This window comes from Eucalyptus grandis, chromosome 1 (assembly GCF_016545825.1).
Source record: "Eucalyptus grandis isolate ANBG69807.140 chromosome 1, ASM1654582v1, whole genome shotgun sequence".
In the NCBI taxonomy this organism is placed as follows: domain Eukaryota; kingdom Viridiplantae; phylum Streptophyta; class Magnoliopsida; order Myrtales; family Myrtaceae; genus Eucalyptus; species Eucalyptus grandis.
This window is the reverse complement of record NC_052612.1, coordinates 1096185-1118706: the sequence shown is the minus strand read 5'-3', so window position 1 is coordinate 1118706 and position 22522 is coordinate 1096185. Positions and strand designations below refer to the sequence as shown.

General features: G+C 39.3%; 2 protein-coding genes and 1 long non-coding RNA gene across 3 annotated transcripts; 1 reads left to right on the top strand and 2 right to left on the bottom strand.

Annotated features, from left to right (window-relative positions):
* Positions 1-2513: 2513 nt before the first annotated feature.
* LOC104436060 lies at positions 2514-3043 on the bottom strand. The gene is made up of 2 exons (XR_005551561.1): positions 2966-3043; positions 2514-2879 (listed from the first exon to the last, which is right to left on the bottom strand). It is a non-coding gene; the product is annotated as an uncharacterized LOC104436060 (long non-coding RNA).
* A 2746-nt stretch (positions 3044-5789) lies between these two features.
* On the top strand, positions 5790-6531 carry LOC120286148 (exosome complex component RRP43-like). The gene is made up of 3 exons (XM_039310976.1): positions 5790-5988; positions 6094-6143; positions 6421-6531. The coding sequence occupies exons 1-3, from the start codon at positions 5829-5831 to the stop codon at positions 6529-6531; spliced, it is 321 nt and encodes a 106-aa protein (XP_039166910.1). The 5' UTR covers positions 5790-5828.
* An 8870-nt stretch (positions 6532-15401) lies between these two features.
* On the bottom strand, positions 15402-17559 carry LOC120286062 (protein PGR-like). The gene is made up of 4 exons (XM_039313262.1): positions 17212-17559; positions 16980-17093; positions 15922-16040; positions 15402-15797 (listed from the first exon to the last, which is right to left on the bottom strand). Exons 1-4 carry the CDS (start codon positions 17358-17360, stop codon positions 15739-15741), a joined length of 441 nt encoding a protein of 146 aa, XP_039169196.1. The 5' UTR covers positions 17361-17559; the 3' UTR covers positions 15402-15738.
* Positions 17560-22522: the final 4963 nt, after the last annotated feature.

Sequence of the window (22522 nt, the reverse complement as noted above, 5' to 3'; positions counted from 1 at the left end):
CGGCCTCCCGCCGGGCCGGGCCCAGCGAAACAAAGAGAACAAAAGAAATCAAGGCCTAGAGAAGAAATGCAACACAAAACAGGCTCTCAGCTTCAAAATCCCAAATTTGAGCCAGGATTTTTTTATTTATTTTTATTTTTTGGGAGAGAGGGGAATGGCATCAGATAGGTTCGGTGGGAGGAGAGGGCAGTGCCGTCGGAGGTGGTCGTCGCGGCTTGGACAGCAAAGCAGCTCGTCCGAAGAAAGGAGGCGGCGGCGGTGAGCAGCAGGAGTCGGGAGTCGGGGGGCAGTGCCGTCGTCGTCGCTCACGGGCTGGAGCTGGGACGTGGATGAGTGCAGAGGAGGGTAAGAGCAACACGAGCGCGCGTCCTCGTTTGCGCAAAGCCTCCCGAGATCTACCGTCTCTCTCTCTCTAGTCTTTCCTTTCGTGTGTAGACCAAAATGGACAGACGATAATGATCAGGAGGTTGCAACTCAAATGGCATTTATAGACAGCTATCGGGGACTCTTAGGAATTTAGCCCCGAATCAGAGGAAAAAAAACAAAAAGTACAACGATAGCTTTTGCAGATCTGAACTTACAGAAGCAGAGGAGGAGAAACAAAATAAATAGGGATATCTTCAACAGAAGTCCTAAAACTTGTCCAGAAAGTGCAATTGAGTCCTAAAATTTATAAAAGTTCAATCAAGTCCTAAATTTATCAAATTAGTTCAATTGAGTCCTAAAATTAACGCCGTTAGTCTTTTCGTTAAATATGCTGACGTGTCATTTTAAATTATTTTTTATTTTTCACGTGGATTTTTTTAATGATTTTTTATTCATTTTTTTAAAATAGATTTAAAAACTAAAAAAATAGATTTTTTCATTTTAACTTATTTTCACCAAAAATTAAAAAGAAAAGTTATAAAAATTATTTTTAAAATTATTTTTTAAAAAATCGGCCCTCTACCCTCACTACCGCCGCCGCCATCGCGCCCATCGCCGGAGGGGCCGAGCGACGATCGTTGGCCCCGGGCGGGGTGGGTGGCCTCGCCGGCCCCTGGGGTGAGGGCCGGCGACCGTCACCCGCCCCGGGCGAGGCTCGCCACTCGCCGGCCCCGAGCGAGGGCCGATGAGGCTCGCCCGGGGCGGACGATGGTCGCCGACCCCCGTGAGGGCTGGCGAGGCCTCGCCCGAGGGAGGCCCGGCCACCCCTTCCAGGGCCGGCGAGTCGCCGGCCCCTCCGCGATGGGCGGTGGCGGAACTCCACCGATGTCCCTTTTTTTTTTTTTTTTGAACAGTTTTATTTTTCTAAATAAATTTAGATTTTCCTTTTTTAAATGAATTTAGATTTTCCTTTTTAGTTTTTAATCTAATTTTTAAAGATTTTGAATAAAAAATAATTTAAAAAGCCATTTGAAAAATAAAAATTATTTAAAATATGACGCGCCACGTCAGCAATTTCCGTTAATTTTTTAACGGCGTTAACTTTAGGACTCAATTGAATCAAGTTGACAAGTTTTATGACTTGATTGAATTTTTTGTAAGTTTTAGGACTCAATTGTACTTTTGGACAAGTTTTAGGACTTCTACCGAACATATCCCAAATAAATAAAACAAAATTGTCAGAGGAGGAGAAACAAAATAAATAAAACAAAAGCTTTTATAGTTGTAGGCGGAGGAAGGAAGCAGAGTAGGAGAAACAAAATAAATAAAACAAAATTGTCAGAGGAAGAGAAACAAAATAGATAAACGAAAGCGTTTATAGTTGTAGGTGGAGGAGCCTCTACCTACAACTATAAAAGATAAAACCTCCACCTACAACTATAAAAGCTTTTGTTTTATCTATTTTGTTTCTCCTCTGACAACTACAAAAGCTTTTGCTTTATCTCCTCTGATTCTGTAAGTTCAAATCTGCAAAAGCTATCGTTGTACTTTTTGTTTTTTTTTCCTCTGACTCGGGGCTAAATTGCTAAGGGTGCGTTTGTTTGCGTTTTGTTTAAAAATTGTTCCGAAACAGAAATAGAAAAAAAATGTTTCGTTCGGAACAATTTCTGAACAAAAAAACGCGTTTGGTAACTATATAAAAATTCTGTTTCTGGAATAAAAAAGAACAGAAACACGTTTGGTAACCGTAAAAAATTTCTGTTTCGGAATAGAAAAAGAACAAAAACACGTTTGGTAATGTACAAAATTTTTGTTCCAATTTTTTTTCAATTGTTTTTTTAATAAAATATGAACTTGGTATTGAATTATCATTCTCATTAAATGCTCATCAATTTAATTTTGTTCATATTAAGTGAAAACAAACATTCTAAACTTGATCATATTTGCTTAGTCGGAAGAAATTTTTTTAAGTTTGTACCAAAATTTTCCCATTTTTTTTTTTTTTTTTTATAAATAAAGTGTAAACTTGACTTTGAATTCTCATTATCATAATGACAAGCGAGCGGTCTGAGTTAGGTTAAAAATTATAATAATAGACTGACCAATTTGTGCTCTGCACTAAACAGCCATATAGAGACCGTACAGAATTTCACACAAAAATATTATATTCTCTTTCGAGGCAACAAGAAATTTTGATCACAGATGTAAGTGTATAATGCAAGAAAGAGTATCCGTCTTTGTCCTCGCTTTGCTCACAGCACCACTGTACACAAACCAAAATGTGCCGAAAGACGAAAGTATATGACTCATCAAGGTCTCAAAGTCTCTGCAACATATAAAATGTATCCAAATTAGTAAACGCCGTACTAGTCTGTTCTAGCGACTCCATAGTGGATCTTGTCCAAATTTCGTTGCCATTCGTCAATCTCTGCTTGGGTGCGACTCCTTTTCGGTTCATCTTCTCTCTTTAGCTGCTCCCTTAATTCCAAGATCTTTCTCTCAATACATTGAATCTGCAGAAAACCAAGATTTGGCTGAAGTGGAAAATTTTGGAAGGGCAAATTTCAATTCGAGCGAGAGAAATGAAAGGGAGTGTAACCTTTCTATAAGGCCACCGCCCCACTCCGCCTTTTCGGCAAATTTTCTTGACAACGGTAGGACACAAATGCAATCTTTCGAAGCCTTTTCGATCGAAGATGGAAGTAACCTCCGACATCCGCGTGGTCATCTTTCCCGCTCTCTCCCTCTCGCACTAATCTCAGCACATAAATACAGCCGTTTCAGAATAATGGAAAAAAAAATGAGTGCAATACAAGTGACGTCCGTTGAACAGCATCATTATTCTAAAGGCCAAGTCCTAGAGGATAAAGGCGACGGAGTAATCTATATTTCAAAGAATCCACACGTAAAAACTGTTTGCAATGATAATTTGGTGAAAAACAGAACTCCGGATATCGCTTCCATTTATAACAGTCATAAGAGATAAGAAAATATGATTGTTTATCGTAGCATAAAAGGCTGTACAGGACACACATACACAGTTAATAATTCTAGAAAAGCAGTAACCTGTGCCGCAAGCCCAGTTTTAAGAGACTTCGCCTGTCGTTTCTTAGGTTTTGGCTTGTTGTCTGTTTGCCCGGGATTCTCTGCTTCAAGCAACAAAAATACAAAACAATAAACAAAAAGCATTCTACCTCTTCCAGCTATTCAAAAGATCGACGGGCTCTTGAATCTAATTCTCTATGTGAGGCTTATAATGTTGTGACATGGAGAAGTGAGAATGGCTATGCATCACCTGAAACAGTCGGAGGCAGAGGTAGTTGAAAATAATCGCCATTTACATTGCCATTGAAATCTATTCCGACGCACACAGCTTCATAGAACATGGCGAGTGGGTCCTGGTACATGATGTAGCCAGCCAGCCTCCTTCCCTCACGTATTGCTGCAGAAAATCCTTCACATTCTGTATGCTTTTCTTGCAAAAACTGAAATGGAAGCAAGAAAGACAAGACTATATTGCTGCACGATACATATTTAGAACCCCAATTTCCGAAAAAAAGGAATGTCATCTAATTTTTTAAAGGAAAAGATCGATTGAAGTTCTTACTCAAACATTTGATACCGATCCTCACCGTTGGATGGTACCGCACCCGGATTGTGCTTTGAGTGTCCAGAATCGCATGGTCGACCATACCGACTCTTCCATGGAGTTCGAGTTTTGTGGTATGATTGGTTTCCACCGATAATTTTTAAAGAACTCATGTTAGAAAGTGTCACAACAATTGTAATTAGCAAATAACACAACATTATAACAAAACACACTGGAAGTGTCATTACAGAAAGTATTAGCAAATAGCAAACATCATCGGTGCGTGATCAATCTTCGAACTTGTCGATAGTGTTCGACAGTGCCTGAACTCATCACGCAAACTAGTTCATCAAGAAAAGTTTCTACCCTATTGTAAGGACAATCAAACGCACCGTGAGTATGAATGATCTCGCGCTCGCTCGAGCTCGAGCAAAGAAGCCGAGCGAGCTGCTCATCTGGGCGAGCGTAAGCCTGCTGGTACAGATCTCGAGCGAGCAGACGAGCTACTGCCGCAGATCTGGGCAAGCGCTGGCTCGAGCGAGCCCTCACACTCGAGCTCCGACCAGCCATCGCCCAGATCTGCGAGGGGTGGCTCTCGCCGAAGTGAAGACAATCGGTGAAGGAGGAGCAGTGACCACGTTTACCTGGTGAAGGAGCAGCGGCTGTCGAGACAGAGGCCGCTGTCGGCGCCGGAGAAGACAATGGACTTCTCTCGCTCGCAGGAGGAGACGCTCGTCGCAGGAGACGCTCGTCGCTCGTCGCTCGTCGCTCGTCGCAAGAGGAGAAACTCGTCGCAAGGGGAGAGAGGCGGTGTTCGAAGGGAGCAAGAAATAGAAAAGGAACACAATTTTGTTCCTTTTTTGTTCCTCAGATGTGTTTCAGAAATAAGAAACACAAATTTTGTGTTTCTTATTTCTGTTTCTTTTTTGTTCCTGGGAACAAAAGAACAAAAAGGAAGAAACGCACCCAAACGCGTTTTGTTCCTTTTTTGTTCCCAATAACAAAAAACAGAAAAAGTGTTTAAAAACAAAAAAAGAAACACAACCAAATAGGCCCTAAGAGTCCCCTTTTTTTCCTCTGATTCGGGGCTAAATTCCTAAGAGTCCCCGATAGCTTTTGCTTTCCCTATCCTTGCGACCGAGTGTGACCCCCATTTAACCATGTGATTGATTACAACTCATATAGTCATATTAAATGGATAAACTAAATGGGTCAAAACTAGTCAATTGGCAATTGTCTTACCTTGTCTTTCCATGGCTCTCAAATTTGTGTAGGGCAAGGAGTTCCATCAATGCTACCCAATTTTTGGCTAATCGAGATATTTTCGTTAAAATACAAGTTAAATTTAAATTATATTAGATTAAAAATTAATAAAATTAAAATTATTTAAAAAAATAAAGAGGAAAAACATGAGCACTTAGGGGGTGCATGACAACTATATATTTCCGTTCTAGAAATAATTTTTCTAGTCCATACTTGTTTCTAAAATAGAAATCCGTTTCATAAATCTATTCCATTTTTCTATTTTTGAAATATATTCTTATTCCAGAAATAGGTTTGGAATAAAAATCAGAAGTAGAAATTTTCTACTTCTCTATTCTGGAACAGAAATGATAAATAAATTTTTTTCTCATCGTTCATCAACCAATTCTTCATCCGTTGCCATCAACCACCGTTTGCCGCCGCCGGCCATCGCCCATTCGAAAAGAAAAAAATTTGTGTTGTTATCAAACGAATTTCTATTTTTAGAATAGAAATTTTGTGTTATTATGAAACAGTTATTTTTGCATAGAAACTTAATGGGCTCTTTTTAATTCGCAGTTTTAATCTCGGTTCTCTTTGCCGGAAATCACCATTTGTAGATAGCCATAAAATGGGGACGCCGAATGCTGTCGGAGATTGGTCGTCGGAGATGGAGGTCAATGCTTTCAGACGCCTCTTCCCTCTTCGCTACTATGAGCGGCATCTCTCCGAATCGATACGGCCCAACGCCAGACCCCTGAAAAAAGCCAGCGATACTATTGTGTCCCTTGGTCAGTTTGTTTAGCTTTTGTTTATCTGGTGATTTGTTTTCCCTTCCTTCATCTAGCCCCCGCAGGTTGTATGCCTCCTATGATCGCTTTGCATTGATAATACAGGGACTGTTGCATCCTCTGATGGGTCTGCGCTGGCAAAGATTGGTTCCACCGTGAGTTTTTCCCCTTTTCAGTCTCTTGTGTAGATGTGATGCATATGCCGACGCACTCCTGCAGTTCAGCATGTTCAAAGTAGTTGCATATGTATTTACTTGTAGCTGAACCAACATATAGTTTCTATCTCTTCCTTTATATTTGTTTCGATGTTTAATTTTGGCACACGGTTGAATCATTTAAGGTGGACATTAATTGTTATTCTTGTGAAGCTTATAGGGTTTGCTCTTTTACGAGTACCTTTAATTAAAACATGTGCAATCATATTTTCCACTGACAATGTTGGCTGCTATAAAAATGGAAGTCATGACTCCTTCTGTTGATTCGCCTGATGGAGGCAGAATAGGTAAGCAGCCATGGACCACTCAATCGCTTTTCTTTTACTAGGGTTTGTTTGACGCTGGCATGTGAATGTGTGTTATTTTCAGCGGTTGAGTTTCATATGCCCTCTATATGCTATCCAGTCGTGAGGGCAGGTGGGCCTGCTGAGGTAGCACCAGTGATATCCAAGCAACTTTTTGACTCTTTATTAAGGCATGTGAAATTGGTAAAGTTCCATTTTTTTTTTCAGCTTGCTTTGACTTCTTGAATCTTTTATTTTTATCCTGTTTCTATTGGAATTGTTCAGCTGCTGTTTTCTGTCATGTTTTCCTCTATTTTCCTCTATTTTTTTTATATTAAAAACAGCCAAGTTCATTTAGTTATGCATTTAGTGTTTTTGCTATTAAAAAAACAGCCAAGTTCATTTAGTTATGCATTTAGTGTTTTTGCTATTTTCTAGGAAGTTAATAGCACGTTTGTGTACAGTTATGTGTTGTACGTGCGTGAGTAGTTTCTACTTTGTATTTAGTTATTGTACTCGACAGTTTTTTTTTAAGCACAAGACGTATGAAGTGCTATGCTCTGTCTTTTCTTTTTTTAATCTTTTCTCTCTCTCAAACAACAGAAATTTTTCTGTTTTGATTGTTGCTTTATGAGCTTTAACATTGGTATCCGAGCGTTTGTGGGATCTTAAGGGACTGTGAAGTGAGGGTAAATGAGTGAAGATTGCTTCCAATCTGCAAAGAAAAAACTAATGGAGGTAGGATCGAGTGGATTCTCTGCAATGGCTGCTCCAGTCTTTACTGGGGAAAATTATCAGGCTTAGGCTGTCAAGATGACGGCATTCTTGGAGGGTCATGATTTATGGGAGGCTGTGGAGAATGATTATGAGGTTGCTCCACTTCCACACAATCCGACCTTGAATCAGATAAAGTACCATAAAGAGAGAATCACAAGGAAGGCTAAGGCAAAGTCTTGCCTATATGCTGCTGTTTTACCCACTATCTTCACAAGGATCATGAGATGTGATTCTACAAAGACAATATGAGATTTCTTGAAGGATGAATACGAGGGAGATGAGAAGATAAGAGGCATGAAGGTGTTGAATCTCTTGAGGGAGTTTGAGAGACAATAGATGAAGGATTCAGAGTCAGCGAAGGAGTACTTTGATAGGTTGGTTGGGATAGCTGAAAAAAAATCAGAGTTTTAGGGACTGACTTAAAAGATGAAAGGCTTGTTCAGAAGATCCTGGTGTCCCTTTCAGAGAAGTTCGAAGTCACCATAACTTCTCTGGAAAATACAAGAGACTTAGCTGATATAAAGCTTCCATAATTGTTAAATACTCTGCAGGCACAAGAGCATAGAAGACCGATGAGAAGAGAAGAGTTTGAGACTTAGCTGATATAAAGCTTGCAAAATTGTTAAATGCTCTGCAAGCATAGGAGCACAGAAGACTGATGAGAAGAGAAGAGTTTATAGAGGATGTACTGCAAGCTAAAGTGAAGTCAAATGATGGAGGCAAAGGGAAGAAATGGATTCGGTTCAGAGAAAATGATGGTGACTCCAAGTTTGTAGCAAAAGAAGGAAATTCTGGTGGGTTTAGCAAATGGAAGATGAACAAAAAGCCTTGTTAATACTGTGGTGGAACTAATCATCAGTTTTTTAGATGTTGGAGAAAGCCTGATGCTATATGCAGAAGATGTCACAAGTTAGGTCACATGGAAACCATCTGCAAAGAAAAATATTACCAGCAAGCAGTAAAAAAAAACAAGTAGCAGTGAATGAAACGAGGAAGAGCACTTGTTTGTAGCTTCTTTTCCTGAATCTTCTATTGGGAATGATGCATGGCTAGTAGATAGTGGTTGTACCAATCATATGAGTGGCAATTCGAAGCTGTTTAGGAGTATAGACAGGTCAGTCAGGTCTAGAGTCAGAATTGGCAACGGAAAGTATATCGAAGTGCAAGGGAAGGGTAAAGTGGTTATTGAAAGAAATCAAGAGGTGAAGCTGATCAGTGATGTTCTTTTTGTGCCAAACATTGACCAGAATCTATTAAGTATTAGTCAATTAGTTGAGAATGGCTATAAAGTGAAGTTTGAAGGGAAGGAATGTCTTATTAATAATACAGATAACAAAGAAGTGCTAAGAATTCCAATGAGGGACAAGAATTTCATGTTCAAGCAACAAGAGATGCAATAAATGACTTTAAAGTGCAAAGAAGAAAATGTAGAGATATGGCATAAATGACTTGGGCATGTTCACAGGAAGAGCATGTCGTTTATGTAGAGAAATAGCTTGGCAGATGACTTGCCAAGTTTGGAGGAGGAATTTCCACAATGCAAAACTTGTCTTCTTGGCAAGCAAGCTAGATTTCTTTTCAAAGAAGGAGGCTGGAGAGTATGTGAGAAGTTGCAATTAGTCCACACAGATCTATGTGAACCTATGTCTAAGTCTTCTTTCAATGGTAGCAGGTATTTCATTACCTTCACTGATAATATGACTAGAATGAGTTGGATTTATATTCTGCAAGCCAAGTATGAAGTTGCTGATGTGTTTGTAAAGTTTAAAGCCTTAGTTGAGAATCGAGTGGGAAGAAAATTAAAATACTCAGGTCGATAATGGTTCGAGTATACTACTCACAAGTTTAAATTGAATTGTGAGCAAGCAGGAATTGTGCAGCAGTTCACTGCTCCCTATTCACCTCAACGGAATGGGGTCAATGAGAGGAAAAACAAAAGCATTATGGAGATGGCTAGATGTATGATGCAGGAGAAGAAGTTACCTAAGAAGTTCTGGGCTGAAGCAGCTAATACTGCAGTGTTCTTGTCGAACAGATTGCCCACAAAGACCTTAGAGAGGTCAACACCTTTTGAAATCTAGTATGGTGTTAAACCTTCTGTGAAAAATTTGAAGGTTTTTGGGTATTTGTGTTACACTCATGTTCATGAGGTCAAGAGGGATAAGTTGGATAAGAAAACAGAGCTTGAAATCTTCATCGGGTACAGTCTCCAATCAAAGGCTTACAGAATTTTTCACCCTATGACAGGAAAGGTGACTATAAGCAGAGATGTTGTTTTTCTAGAGGAAGATGAGTGAAATTGGATGGAAGGAAAGAGTGCAGAACAGCAGCAGTTCGAAAAACAACCTGCAATAGATGTAGAAGTTAATGAAGTTATAGATGGATTGGAAGACAGTATGGATGATTTACCAATGAGAGGCACAAGGTCACTTGCTGAAATCTATGAAAGAAGCAATGTGGCAATGCTCAAACCATCTAACTTTGTGGAAGCTAAGGAGGATCAGAGGTGGATTGCAGCAATGCAGGAGAAGATTGCAATGATCCAGAAAAACCACACATGGGAGCTTGTTGGCAGACCATTTGATAAGAATGTGATTGGGGTTAAGTAGGTGTTTAGAACAAAACTTAATCCTGATGGTTCTGTCAATAAACACAAAGCTAGACTGGTGGTGAAAGGCTATGCACAAATATGGGGAGTAGACTATTCTGAAACATTTGCTCATGTTGCACAACTTGATATAATAAGGCTATTATTAGCTATTGCAGTAGAGAAGGAGTAGCCTATATTTTAGTTAGATGTCAAATCTACATTCCTGAATGGAGAGCTTGAGGATGAGATTTTTGTTGAACAACCTGAAGGTTTCAATATCAAAGGCCAAGAAGAGAGTGTATACAAGTTTAAGAAAGCTCTATATGGACTGAAGCAGGCTCCAAGAGCTTGGTATGGGAAGATAGATCGATATTTGCAAGATTTTGGCTTTGTAAAAAGCTTAAGTGAGTTCACTCTTTATGTCAAGAAGGTGAATCACAGTGTTGTATTTCTGCCACTTTATGTAGATGATCTATTAGTGACAGGGAATGATATGGAATTGATAGAGAAGGTGAAGCAAGATCTATTTGTAGGTTTTGAGATGTCAAACTTGGGAAAGATGGCTTATTTTTTGGGTCTGGAAGTCAAACAGGCTTCATATGAGATTTTCATCTGTAAAAAAAATACATGAAGGAAATTCTAAAGAAGTTTCAGATGGAAGATTGTCGAAGTGTAAGCACTCCTATGGCTGCTAAAGAGAAGCTGCAGAAGAATGATGGAACAGATGCAGTAAATGCTTCTATGTATAGAAGTCTGATTGGGTGTCTCATGTATCTTACAGCAACTAGACTAGATATTCTATTTGTGAGTGTTTTATCCAGTTTATGAGTAGTCCTAGTCGTTACATTTGGTTGCAGCAAAAAGGGTCTTGAGATATCTCAAAGAAACATTGTTATTTGGAGTGAAGTTTAAGAAATGTCAGAAATTTAATTTACAAGGATTTTCTGATAGTGACTGGGCTGGTTCAGTGGATGACATGAAAAGTACGTCTGGGTATTGTTTCAGTCTTGGTTCGCTTGTTTCTCCCGGGTGTTCTAAATAGCAAGATATTGTAGCTCGTCCACTGTAGAGGCTGAGTTTATAGCAGCTACTACAGCTACAAATCAAGCTTTGTGGCTAAAGAAAATAATGAAGCATCTGTAGTTGAATTCTAGTGATTGCATTGAAGTTAATGTGGATAATCAGGCTGCTTTAGCAATATCACGTAATCCAGTTTTCCATGGCAAAACCAAGCATTTCAAAGTCAAATTTTTCTTTCTGCGTGAGGTGTAACAAAGTAGCGAAATTAAGTTGGTCTATTGCAGATCTGAATATCAGTTTGCAGATATGTTCATAAAACCACTTTAGGCTAGAAGATTTGAGCTGTTAAGAGAGAAAATAGGAACTGCAGCAGCAAAGAATCGATCCAAGGAGGAGTTTGTTGGAATTGTTCAGCTGCTGTTTTCTGTCATGTTTTCCTCTGTTTTCCTCTGTTTTTTTTTTTTTTTTTATTAAAAAACAGCCAGTTCATTTAATTATGCATTTAGTGTGTTTGCTATTTTCTAGGAAGTTAATAGCACATTTGTGTACAGTTATGTGTTGCACGTACGTGAGCAGTTTCTATTTTGTATTTAGTTGTTGTACTCGACAGTTTTTTTTTTTTAAGCACAAGACGTATGAAGTGCTACGCTATGTTTTTTTTTTTTTTTTAAATCTTTTCTCTCTCTCAAACAACAGAAATTTTTCTGTTTTGATTGTTGCTTTATGCGCTTTAACAGTTTCTTCAGCAGAAGGGTGATATGCTATTAACAATACCTTGTTGTATGCCATCTATATATTTGTGGGCGTCTTGCTATTATATATGAAAGGCATAAAATTCTAAAGCGTATACACCTTGTGCCCATGACTATTTTGACTGAACTTTTTATTGTTTTCAGTATTGAAAATTCCACTGGGTCTACTAAATAGGCAAGTAATGTCACTCTTTGGTTGAAGCAAAATTTCAGGAAGTCACTTGATCATGTAGCAATAAGTCTACACAAATTATATGGAGTAGCACCAATCTTGCCCCTGTAAAGCCTGCTGCTAACTCTCAAATAAAAAAAGTGGGATAACTCTTTGGAAAGTTTACTGAAAGCCACAGAAGTTAAAGGGGTTTGTTGTCACTTAGACTTATAATCGGGATAGAGATTATGTGAAGAGTAAACTTGCTCTTGGTTACAGGAAAACATTGATTTTTCTTTGCTCTGGCTTTCCTAGCGTGTTTCCAAGCATTCAAACTCAAATGCTAGTTTGTTCCTGAAGGGAAGGGGGAGGAAAGACCGTACACTTTTTCAGTGTAACCTACACTTCATGGAGATATTGGCTCTGAACAACTTCAATTTAGTTGCAGATACCTTGTGAGTACACTTGGAAGGAGGGTTCCTATAGGTTCTACCAAGTCCAGATCCCCATTTATTCTCTTACGATCAATTTGTGTCACAAAATAACCCATACGTTCAAAGGTAGTAAATTATCATCGAAGGATGCTGTTAGAGTTAATACTACATACCTTACTAAATTGGTCATGAGGTTTCCCTCAAGTCCATAATTTGTGCTTTCTTGTCTTCCTTTGGCACGTGTCATTGTGTCATTTAATTCCCGGACAATTATATTCCAGTTTCTTAAAACGATTTTATATTTTAATACCTTCTTGGGTCATGTGCTGGAATCAGTAATCATTTGGTTATTGCAGCTCTGGGATGATTGATCTGAAGGAGCTATCCCTGATCAAAGGAAAAGCAGCTTGGATGGCGTACCTAGTAATACTTCATGCCAGATGCTATGATGCGTAATTTAGGATAGAGTGCAAGGTTTTCTCTTTAGCTGCATTAACCTTTGGACCTTGTGACTGGGAGCAACTTTTTGCTGGGAGAGCTACTTCAATAAATACCATACATGTTGCCTCAAAATGTTCTTGCTTACATTTATTTTTCATGTGTTGCAGTATATATATTGTCTTGATGCTGCTTTGCTTCAGCGGTTGCTACATTTTCTCATTGTAATATATTTCATCCTTCACAATTTAGATGCTGACATTTTTGTTTAACTTGATTTTTGGCTTTCCTTTTCTTGCGTAGCCTATTCTACCACTTGGTTGATGACTTTTGCGAGTTGATATAAAATGGATCTTCAATATATTGCATCTTGTGATTTTGCTCCAAATTGCAGTTGTCTATGATTGCAAAAGCTGTGTGACTTGCTTATGAATGTCAGATAGCTCTAGCTTAATAAATTCTTAAGGTGATTTGCTTATGAATGGACTCTAGCTCAACTGATTTGCATTTCAAAGAGATACTTGGTACAAGTTGCTGACAGAGAAAAGCAATAAGAATCACCTAAGGAAGGAAGAGTCATAATTATCCCACTTGCCTTTGCTAAAGTCTATGGTGATCAACAAAATCTTCCTTTGTGCTCTTAGCCTGATTTCGAATCTGACCAGGAAAGCCATTGACGTTAAACATTTCATGGTTTCTCATTTTTCTACCAATAAAGGAAGACCTAGTTGAATAATCCTCTATTCTTCAATGAGATAGATAAGAGCACCAATCTTATACAAACTAACTGCTCATGCAATCTCTTAAGAAGTTAAAGGGCTTCATTGAAAATTCTTGAAGTTTCGTGATTCTATTGAACATCGTCTTAGATGTTTGGGTTTCCAAAGTGCAATAATTTCAGGTTGAAACTTATGATTTAAGGAAGATCTAGCTACTAACAATGATTTTTTATTTGATGAACATTCAAAAGGCTTTTTCCTTTTCTTTTGCTGATCTGTCATGCCTTGTTTACACTCTCACTTTTGATATTCTTTCAGTGTGGTACCAAAGATTGCATCCTCATATTGATGCTATGTGTTTTCCTTTTCCTCTATTCTTCGGGGATTTCATGTCACTTCCGGACGATCACTTGAAAAATTGTGTTGTTTTGGACCTTGTAGTGCGTATCCCAGTGGTTTCTTTGAATGATGAAGGAAGAATGGTGATGGTCTCTGAGGAACTTGAGGGTGAAAAGTTGGATAAAGAACCTGTCGACAGAGAGAGGAGAAAACTCTCGTTGAAAAGCATTCCGTTTTCCCTGACTTGCATTCTTCACAGGAACTACGGCCCTGTTTGGTTCAAAGCATTTGGAATGCTCATTTGGGCTCTAAAGTCCCTTGGCCAAATGCAAAGCTGTTTGGTTCGTTTTTTGCACGACTTTGGCGAGATGCAATTATATTTTTTTATAAATATATATTTATTAAAATATATATATTTATATATTTTTATATATTTTATATAGATATAAACATATCCATTTTTTATATAAATATATTTTATGTTTAATAAATAAATATATATTTATATAAACATATCTATTTTTTATATATATTTTATGTTTATATGTTTATATTTTTATATAAAAATATGTTTATATAAAAAATATAAAATATTTTTGTTTTTTTAATTTAATAAAAGTTAATTACAAATGTAAATCTTACCAAACGGTATTTTGGCCAAAGTTGTTTCTCAATGCAAATTTTACCAAACGATATTTGCATTTCGGAAAACCCTATTTACCCAAAAGTATTTACATTTCTACAAATGCATTCCCAAAAGCCGAACCAAACGGGCCCTACATCTTGCTGACCCTACTTTCGAAGAAGAGTACATAATGGAAACGTTCATGACTGTGGTTTTGAATTTATCTGGTCAACTTGTCTCTCTCTATAAGCCAGGTGGACCAGTTCTTGCACATACATCGGCTATTCAGGTTATTTTCTCCTTGTTCCTCATTTCATTTATTTGTTCGTTCATTGTTTGAGAATTGTACTTAGAGTTCCCGTTTCATGCGATTGGGATCAAATGGTTAATGGCTTTCATACTGTTGAGTCAAGTTTGCATTCTTGCTCTAACCGTACTCCGTCGGTTTAATTATGCAATAGACGGATCTTGTGTTCTTTAACTTGTAGTTGGTTAGTGGACAAGCCCAATGTGGCATGTAGAATATTCCAGAACTTGTGGAAGTTGATAAGCTTCTTATGCAAATGGTGGTTCAACGGATGACATGACAATCCGGGGTGCAAGTGTCTTCAAGAGCTAATAGCCCGAAACATACGAAGTAATGTAGTCCACATTGGATAAGCAACTGTGTCTACTTTATATACATGATTATACACATTAGGGGTGTAAACGGGTCGGGTCGGGTCTTGATGTTACCCGACCCGACCCGAAACACATTAAACTCGCATATGAAATTCAGGCCGGGTCGGATTTTCGGGTCCTTTTTTTTTTTTTTTTTTTTTTTTTTTTTTTTTTTTTTTTTTCGGGTGAGAGTCGAACGGGGGCATTCATCTTCATTGTTGTTCGTGACTTCTCGCAACTGTTATAGGTTATAACGAAACATTCCAAGCCTTGGCTTGGCTCTTTATTTTTTAACATTGGATTGATTTTCGTCTCTTTTTTCTTTTAGCTGGCCTCAAATGAATGTATCTTCTACAAATGAGCACAAGCATATGCATGTGGGGAAAAGAAAGAAGTTAAAATGGGGTGGGAGAGAAGTAAATGTTTAAGAAATACATTCATACAATTGGAAAAGAAGATGCTAGAGAATCGGAAATAAGAAAAGCTGCACTTCTTGCCAATGCCCACGAATTCATAAGGTATGGTGAGCTCGGTAAATATGCTGAAAAGGGTTTTACTTTCTAGAGTAAAATATGCAATCTTCTCCTTTCTTCAGAATCTACTTATCAGAATCAAAGGTTGATTCTGCAGACACAGAGCTCTTGGAGGATCCAGTTGAAAAATACAGCTTATTGCCTGTCCTTTGAGGTTTCTTCTGATTATGTAACACTGAACTCTCCATCTTGGAATCTTCATCATCGTCTTCTTCAACCATCCCGCTTCCTGATATTCTTATTTCTTGATGGCTTCCTGAAAAAGCTACACACTGACAATAAAAAAACACTGAATCAGTATACTAACATTCTTATAAGCAAACTTAGAAGCTGCTGGAATGATAGGAGTTTGTATGGTACATCAGGAATTACCTTGTTCAGATGTTTGCTATTCACCTGTCTCCTCCAAATTTCCTGGTTCTGCCTGCTTAGCCTCACCAGAATCTGCCATAATGAAGCCTAGCCTACCACTAAAAAACAGGATCGCCGCTTGTGTGTTCCAGAAAGCAAAGACACTGCACATGCAATTTTATCATAAGTAATCAATGCAAACCCAGAATTGCCAATGATTCAAAGACCACACAAAGACTATCCTTGTTTCCATTATCAACTGATAAGTACACAAGAGTGAACATGTCTAAGTAAAACCTTGCTAAACAGCTAAATCTATCTCCATTTAATGCTTCAATAGTGACCAATTACGCCACCAATGAGCGAAGTAATCAGAGCTGATTTTCCAGAGTCCAAACACTCATCCTTCCATCCAGTTAATGTGCAGATAACCACAACGAGAACCGTAGCAACAGCGCTATTTGATAGGACCTGTATCCTGATAAGAAAAGTCAAGCAACCATCACAGCGTTGATAAATCTAAGCACATGATCCGCAGTAGCTACATTCTCTCCACAGGTCAATTAGGCATCAGACATATAACCAGTGCCCAAATAAGATCATCAGTTACGCTTGCAAGCGCATGAAAGATGGGGAAGATATGCCGAGCATGACTCAGCAACACAATAAAGAAGGATTCATTTTGGACAGACTGGTCGAGGTTGTCAGGTTCGAAAGAAGTCTGTAAAAAACTTTTAAGTTTGTTTATGCAAAATTTTATCGCTGAATTCAGACTTCCGAGGTAACCAAAGAAACAATTCCAGAATAACAAAACCACGCTTTAAGTATCTGAAACACCAATAAAATTCCTATACACTTACGTCCCATTTTTTTTTCTATGTTTGCAAGAAGGCATTGCATTCATGGAAAAGTGCTAAAATGGAAACACGAATCAGCTCAAACCAAGCCGTACCAATAATCCCACCTACAATTCGCAACCAACGCCCGCACAAAATTGAACTTTTCGATTGCTTCCAAGCAAACGAACTCGAATAATCATGTCAATCCAATTTCCCACCATGCACAGAATCAGAGAGAGAGAGAGAGAGAGAGCAAAGACTTACCAATTTCTCTGTCCACCCTCCTTAAAATCAGCGTCAACCTCGCGCTTCTTCTCCTCCCCGACTTTGGTCAACTTCGATGAACTGAAGAAGAAAACGAGCAGCATGGCTCCGTACCTACCCAAGATTCGACACCCACCAATGAAACCCATCGAAGCTTCGTTGACAAAAACAAATCAAAGGGATCCCGTTCGTGAAAACCGAGAAAGCAGCAGCAGCAGCAGCCGGAACTCACCTGTACCCAGCTGCGATGTGGACGGCCATGACGAGGAACCCGGCGAGCGCCCCGGAGAGGTCGAGCGATTTCCGCCGGTAGGCTCTGGCCGCCACGAAAGCCGCGACGAGCGCCGCCACCGCCGGCTGGACCAGGTGGGTTCCTTCCATCCGTCGCGGCGAGGCGTCGGATTCCTCGGATTCCGGCGGGGGGCTTGGAGAAGTTGGTGGGGAAGTGTTAGGCGTTGTTGGGTGCCCGCACGCCGGCGACGGCGAGGCGGAGGCGCGTCGATCGCAGGGCGGCAGCGGACTCCACGAGAAGGCGCACTCGTCGGAGAAGAAGGCGGAGCCGACAAGGTATGTGCTTCAGTTCGCGTTCGACTGTTTGTGTTTGGGGCTAGAGTGTTTGTGTTTTTGGCGTGTTTGGACTTTGGAATAACTTGTTTCGGGTCGAACAACGTTCGAACCTTGACCTTACCCGAAACACATATTTTTGCTTGTTTTATATTTGTTACCGACACGACCCGAACACGAAACATGTATAATACATGTTTCGTGTTCGGGTCGGGTTGGGTCGGGTTTTTTTGACACCCCTAAATTACACATGTTATTTGCCAGGATTAATGGACTTTAGGATGTTGGCAGCTCCTTGGCCCATCTGGTTGATCTTTCATTTTAATGTTTTCATTTCCATGGTTTTTAAAATGAATCTATTTCTATCCCAGGGAAAGAAAGGGAAAAACTATATATGTGAGGTGCATACCTTTCAACACCTTTCATATAGAGATTGTATAATAGTCCAAATGGTAGCTTTAATGTGATGATGATAAGAAATGTTGCTGTGCTTGCAGGAATGCGTTGCATTGACGAGGCAAAGAATGAAGGAACTTCAGGAAATTATGGATGAAGCCATTTCCACAATGGAGATTGATTAGAATGTTCAAATTAGGCGAGAAGGGTAATTAAATGTGTGAAAATTCATATTTTAGATGTGTAGCGTCGTGTTGTGTAACACGGTGATGAATGTGTCAAATGTGAATTTAATTATAAATATAGTTATTTCATGTAATTGTCATTGAGATGTAACTCAAGTTGCTTTGTATCATATTATGATGAAAATGAACCGACAACTTTCGACATTGTGCTCTAGGCACCATAAGCAAACCCTTAATTACATCATGGGGAAGATGAAAAAGAGAGTAAAAGAACAAATTGAGCTACCGTCGGACTCAAACAATGTCATCACTTGCTGCTAGTAGTCATTGTGATTCAACGCCGCCGCCGTTGCCATGAGTGAACTCAGCAATATGCTAGGCTTAGTGATGACCATTAGTAGCGCTTCCAAAGTCACCCACCTATACTGGCTCCCAGACTCAGCGCAAGCTCCACCACTAGATGCTCGAGCATATTGGCACCGGTTAGCCGTCGCTGCCACCGTTGCTTGTCGGCTTTCACACACTCAATGCCCTTCCCCCAATTGGACTCGCTTGGCTCACCCTCTTTCTCTTCGAATTAAAGTTCCATCCGATGATTACCATCCTTGGTACTGCTCTCGTATGAATTTGCGATAGCCCATTGACCTTAAATATGGGATTATACATATCACATCTCGAGTTTCACACGTACATGCGTGCACACACACATATGAAAACAAGAATTGCTACAAAGATCTTTAAGTCCCTCCCAATCTATATGAGATGCATATATTTTCTTGACCTACTTTCCAAATCACCTTAAATCCTCTAATCTTCACTCTCCTATCCTCCATCCTTGACCTCAAAATCAACTCTAATTCTAAGTATTCCATTGCTCGTAGGTACAAGGATCAAAGAAGCAGCAAATGAACTTCCGCATTCCCAAAATTGCAAACTATTATGAAGACCATAGTTAATCAAGTCAACTCAAAAGACCCAATTCTTTTTAAGGTTTATACCATAAAAAATCTTAAATTATATCAACTATTAAAATATAAATTGTATGTGGCAACCTAGAGACAACATCTTGAAAAACAATCCAACCAAAAGAAATTACTAACATTGAGAGATAACCATCATAATTTATATCCACAATGATAAATAAAAAGCAATATGTTTGACATGGTGGCGTGAGAAATTCCCCAGGGTATGGGGGAAAACTTGGTACTTTGGATGCTTTGTTGGCCATAGGCAAACTCAATGAAACTTCACAGAGAGATTCAATTGTTGACTTGTATTCACCGAAAGCCGCACGAGCACCACCCCACGGACGTGAGTCACTCCACATCGAGACCACCCATCCTCACCGCGCCATCAATCGAGGCTAAGCACCTCCGCAAGACCTAATCAGCTTTTGATGGGTCGATTATAAATCCAAGTAAAGTGTGTGAGAGAGAGTAAATGGATTTGGGGACTTCTCTATGCTAGATTACCCCAACGCATTTTCGTTACATTCTCTCTTTTATTTTCAAAAGTATATTTGTTGCCTCGGTTGGTTGCGCTGAGAGGAATTCCTCAAATTTGTTTATCTGATAGTCCGTTACGGATTGGGTCTGAGGCGGTGGTTTCTGCGGATCAAGCTGCGCTGTTTAATCGTGTTTTCGTGGGGGTTAATTTGGTTTTGTTGGGTTGGAGATGATCTGGAGTAGATTCGTGGCTCGAATTCGTTTGGTAATTGTGGGGTAATGTTCGTTGACGATTTGTCAACGCGTCGTGTTTCTTCTGCTTATGCCTGATGGGGGGTTTACGAATCGTGTAGTGTCAATTCGTCAACGCCTCGCGTTTCTGCCTGATTATGCCTGAATTCAGGCTTGGGGGGGAAGGGGAGGTTTGCGAATTGTGTAGCGTTGATTCGACAATGCGTCGCCTTTTTTTCTTTTTGATTATGTCTGAATTGTATTCGCTGCTGGCGCCTTTTGACTGTGGTTATGTTCTTGTGGTTTGGGAACGATTTGAATGAAATTAGTGATAAAATGCGAAACCAGATCAAGAACTGCATCAACATAAGCGTGCGAGACACCTTTGACTGTCAGAAACATGTCTACTATCATATCTTTGTTTCATCTGAAGTCAACTGCCATAGTCTGGATTGAAGAAAAGGTCGACAACATGGGGAGGAGACAGCTGCAGGGCACGCGACAAATGCATGGCATTTGACAGTGAATGCAACCTTAAGACAACTCTATGCAAGAATATATCAGTCATTTATTTCACAATCTTGATATATTTCTTACATAGCATCATTTGAAAGCCAAAAGATATCTGGGCAACCATTATCTCAGCAAAAGCTACGTTTCTGTACTTAAATAGCTTATCTGTCCTAAACCTTTTGTAAATAAATTTCACCATCACACTGCCCACAAGAGAATTTCAGTTTAGAAACCGGACATGAAGATGGCCATCAAAATAATGGCCTCAAGCCATGGCAAAAACACAGCCAGAAGATCTGCATTTCATACTTCCATGTCACAACAAGGAGATCTACTAGCAAAGATCAAAATGAAGGTGAAAGTACCTGCATAGTTGGGACAAGTGCCGGTTCAACGGCAAGAGCCTCAGGATTGTCACAAAAGGAAAGAAAACGGAGAGACTTGGGAGAAATCTGTGTTCTGTATTGAATGAATTGTCCTTTACAAGTATACGCTCCTATTTATAATACAATGGATATATAACTAAAGAAGGAATAAGACCCGATACATGAAATCAAATAAAATCAAATAAAATCAAATCTAATCCTAGATTGATTCTTGAAACCATACTATAGATCAATTTGGGATCAATTATGATCCCAAATTGATAAATGCATATCTCCAACAAATTGATCTTCACATATCTCCAACAACGTTCAATTCCAGGAAACATTTCACTGGATGCCTGCCATGGCTCAGCTCCTAATGCCCGAGGATACACCAAAGTAGACTCAATACCCTTCCCCAGCGTGTCTAACAGCAACCTAGCTTGCATGTCTAGTATTGAGCATTTGTACCTTCCAAAAGCTCACATATTATACGGTCAAGACTCTGCACGTGAAGGACAAGTTCTGTTAACCAGGAGGGGAGACGATCTATCGGCAACTCATCATACATAGATGATACAAAGCAAATGGTAATGTCAGCTTAACAATGCCTCTCCCTCCCGCTCCTCACGATTATGAGAAACACAGGAGCTTCATAAATCCAAATAGAAGCATATCACCTTGCGAACAGCTCAAAGTACGAGTAATTCGTTTCCCTTTCTCGATTTGTGCTAGCTTTTCTAATTGGATTGTCTACTATCATTGTCATTTCCTACTAAAAACTCCTACAAGCTTGTGTTATAATCATCCGTTACCATTAATAGAACCACTAATCAGAATAGTATAACACCTCTTACAAGTGTTTGATGATTTCCAAATCAAAGAAAAAGAGAATCATGTCAGAAACAGAATCAAAATCAGCAATTGAAATCGATACAATTTACCCTTCACGTGTTTTAGTTCTTCGGGTATTGACATTTCCTATCAAGAATGACAATGAAGTATGTTAGAAAAATATTATGAAGGATATATGCATGATATGCATGACATAAGTCACCTAAAGTGATAGGATTGCTTGAAAAATGCCTCTATGGCCTTGATTTTATTTATGAAAAATATGTCTTTACTGCATACCATAATCCACATAGTTCAATTCTTGCCCTTTTCAAATGCTCTTCTCAAAGGGGCATTTAAAAGATTGGGCATGTTTTTTCCACACTTGACTAGAAATCATTTTAGGAATGGTATACATCCTTTCCAACGAAATGGATGGTTAGGCGTTAGCATGCCATCTTGGTAGAAGGTGTCGCTCCCGCAGTTGATGTGCGCCTTGTCCTACAAGAGATGGGACATGTTACTTGCATTTCAAACTTGAATTGGACTAATTTAGGACCGATACGCCCTTATTGTGTGGAATCAATTTCATTTTGCTTCATGTCTTCTTTCATCAGGACTTGTCTCAAATATCTCCTTGTAAGAAAAAGAAATGGAATGTTACTTAATTGGGCTCAATGATACATCCTTTAGCGATAAATTTGACGGTTTTGCCTCAGCACACCTCATTGGCAGGGGAAGGAGAGATTTTCCCCTAATTTAAATGCTGATCCGATGTTTTTCACATTCAGTGAGGTAATCATACTTCATCATATCCTGTTCAGGCACATCCTGAAACCTTGTGCCTTTTCATGCTCATCTCTGTTTTGAACAAACTATCCCTGCACATTTGCATAATGTCTCTGCATTCCTAAGATAATCGAGATCAATGTGCCCACTCCACTCGATGATGAACTTCAAGAGCGTATGAAAGTCCATCTGCTCGCTCCATATCAACATCCGCATATGCA

Coding starts and splice junctions, on each gene's coding strand:
- LOC120286062 (XM_039313262.1), bottom strand. CDS start 17,360: ATGGAAGGAACCCACCTGGTCCAGCCGGCGGTGGCGGCGCTCGTCGCG. Junction 17,094..17,211: donor CACATCGCAGCTGGGTACAG/GTGAGTTCCGGC, acceptor AATCTTGGGTAG/GTACGGAGCCATGCTGCTCG. Junction 16,041..16,979: donor GAGGGTGGACAGAGAAATTG/GTAAGTCTTTGC, acceptor TTGCATGTGCAG/TGTCTTTGCTTTCTGGAACA.
- LOC120286148 (XM_039310976.1), top strand. CDS start 5,829: ATGGGGACGCCGAATGCTGTCGGAGATTGGTCGTCGGAGATGGAGGTC. Junction 5,989..6,093: donor CGATACTATTGTGTCCCTTG/GTCAGTTTGTTT, acceptor TTGATAATACAG/GGACTGTTGCATCCTCTGAT. Junction 6,144..6,420: donor TGGCAAAGATTGGTTCCACC/GTGAGTTTTTCC, acceptor TATTTTCCACTG/ACAATGTTGGCTGCTATAAA.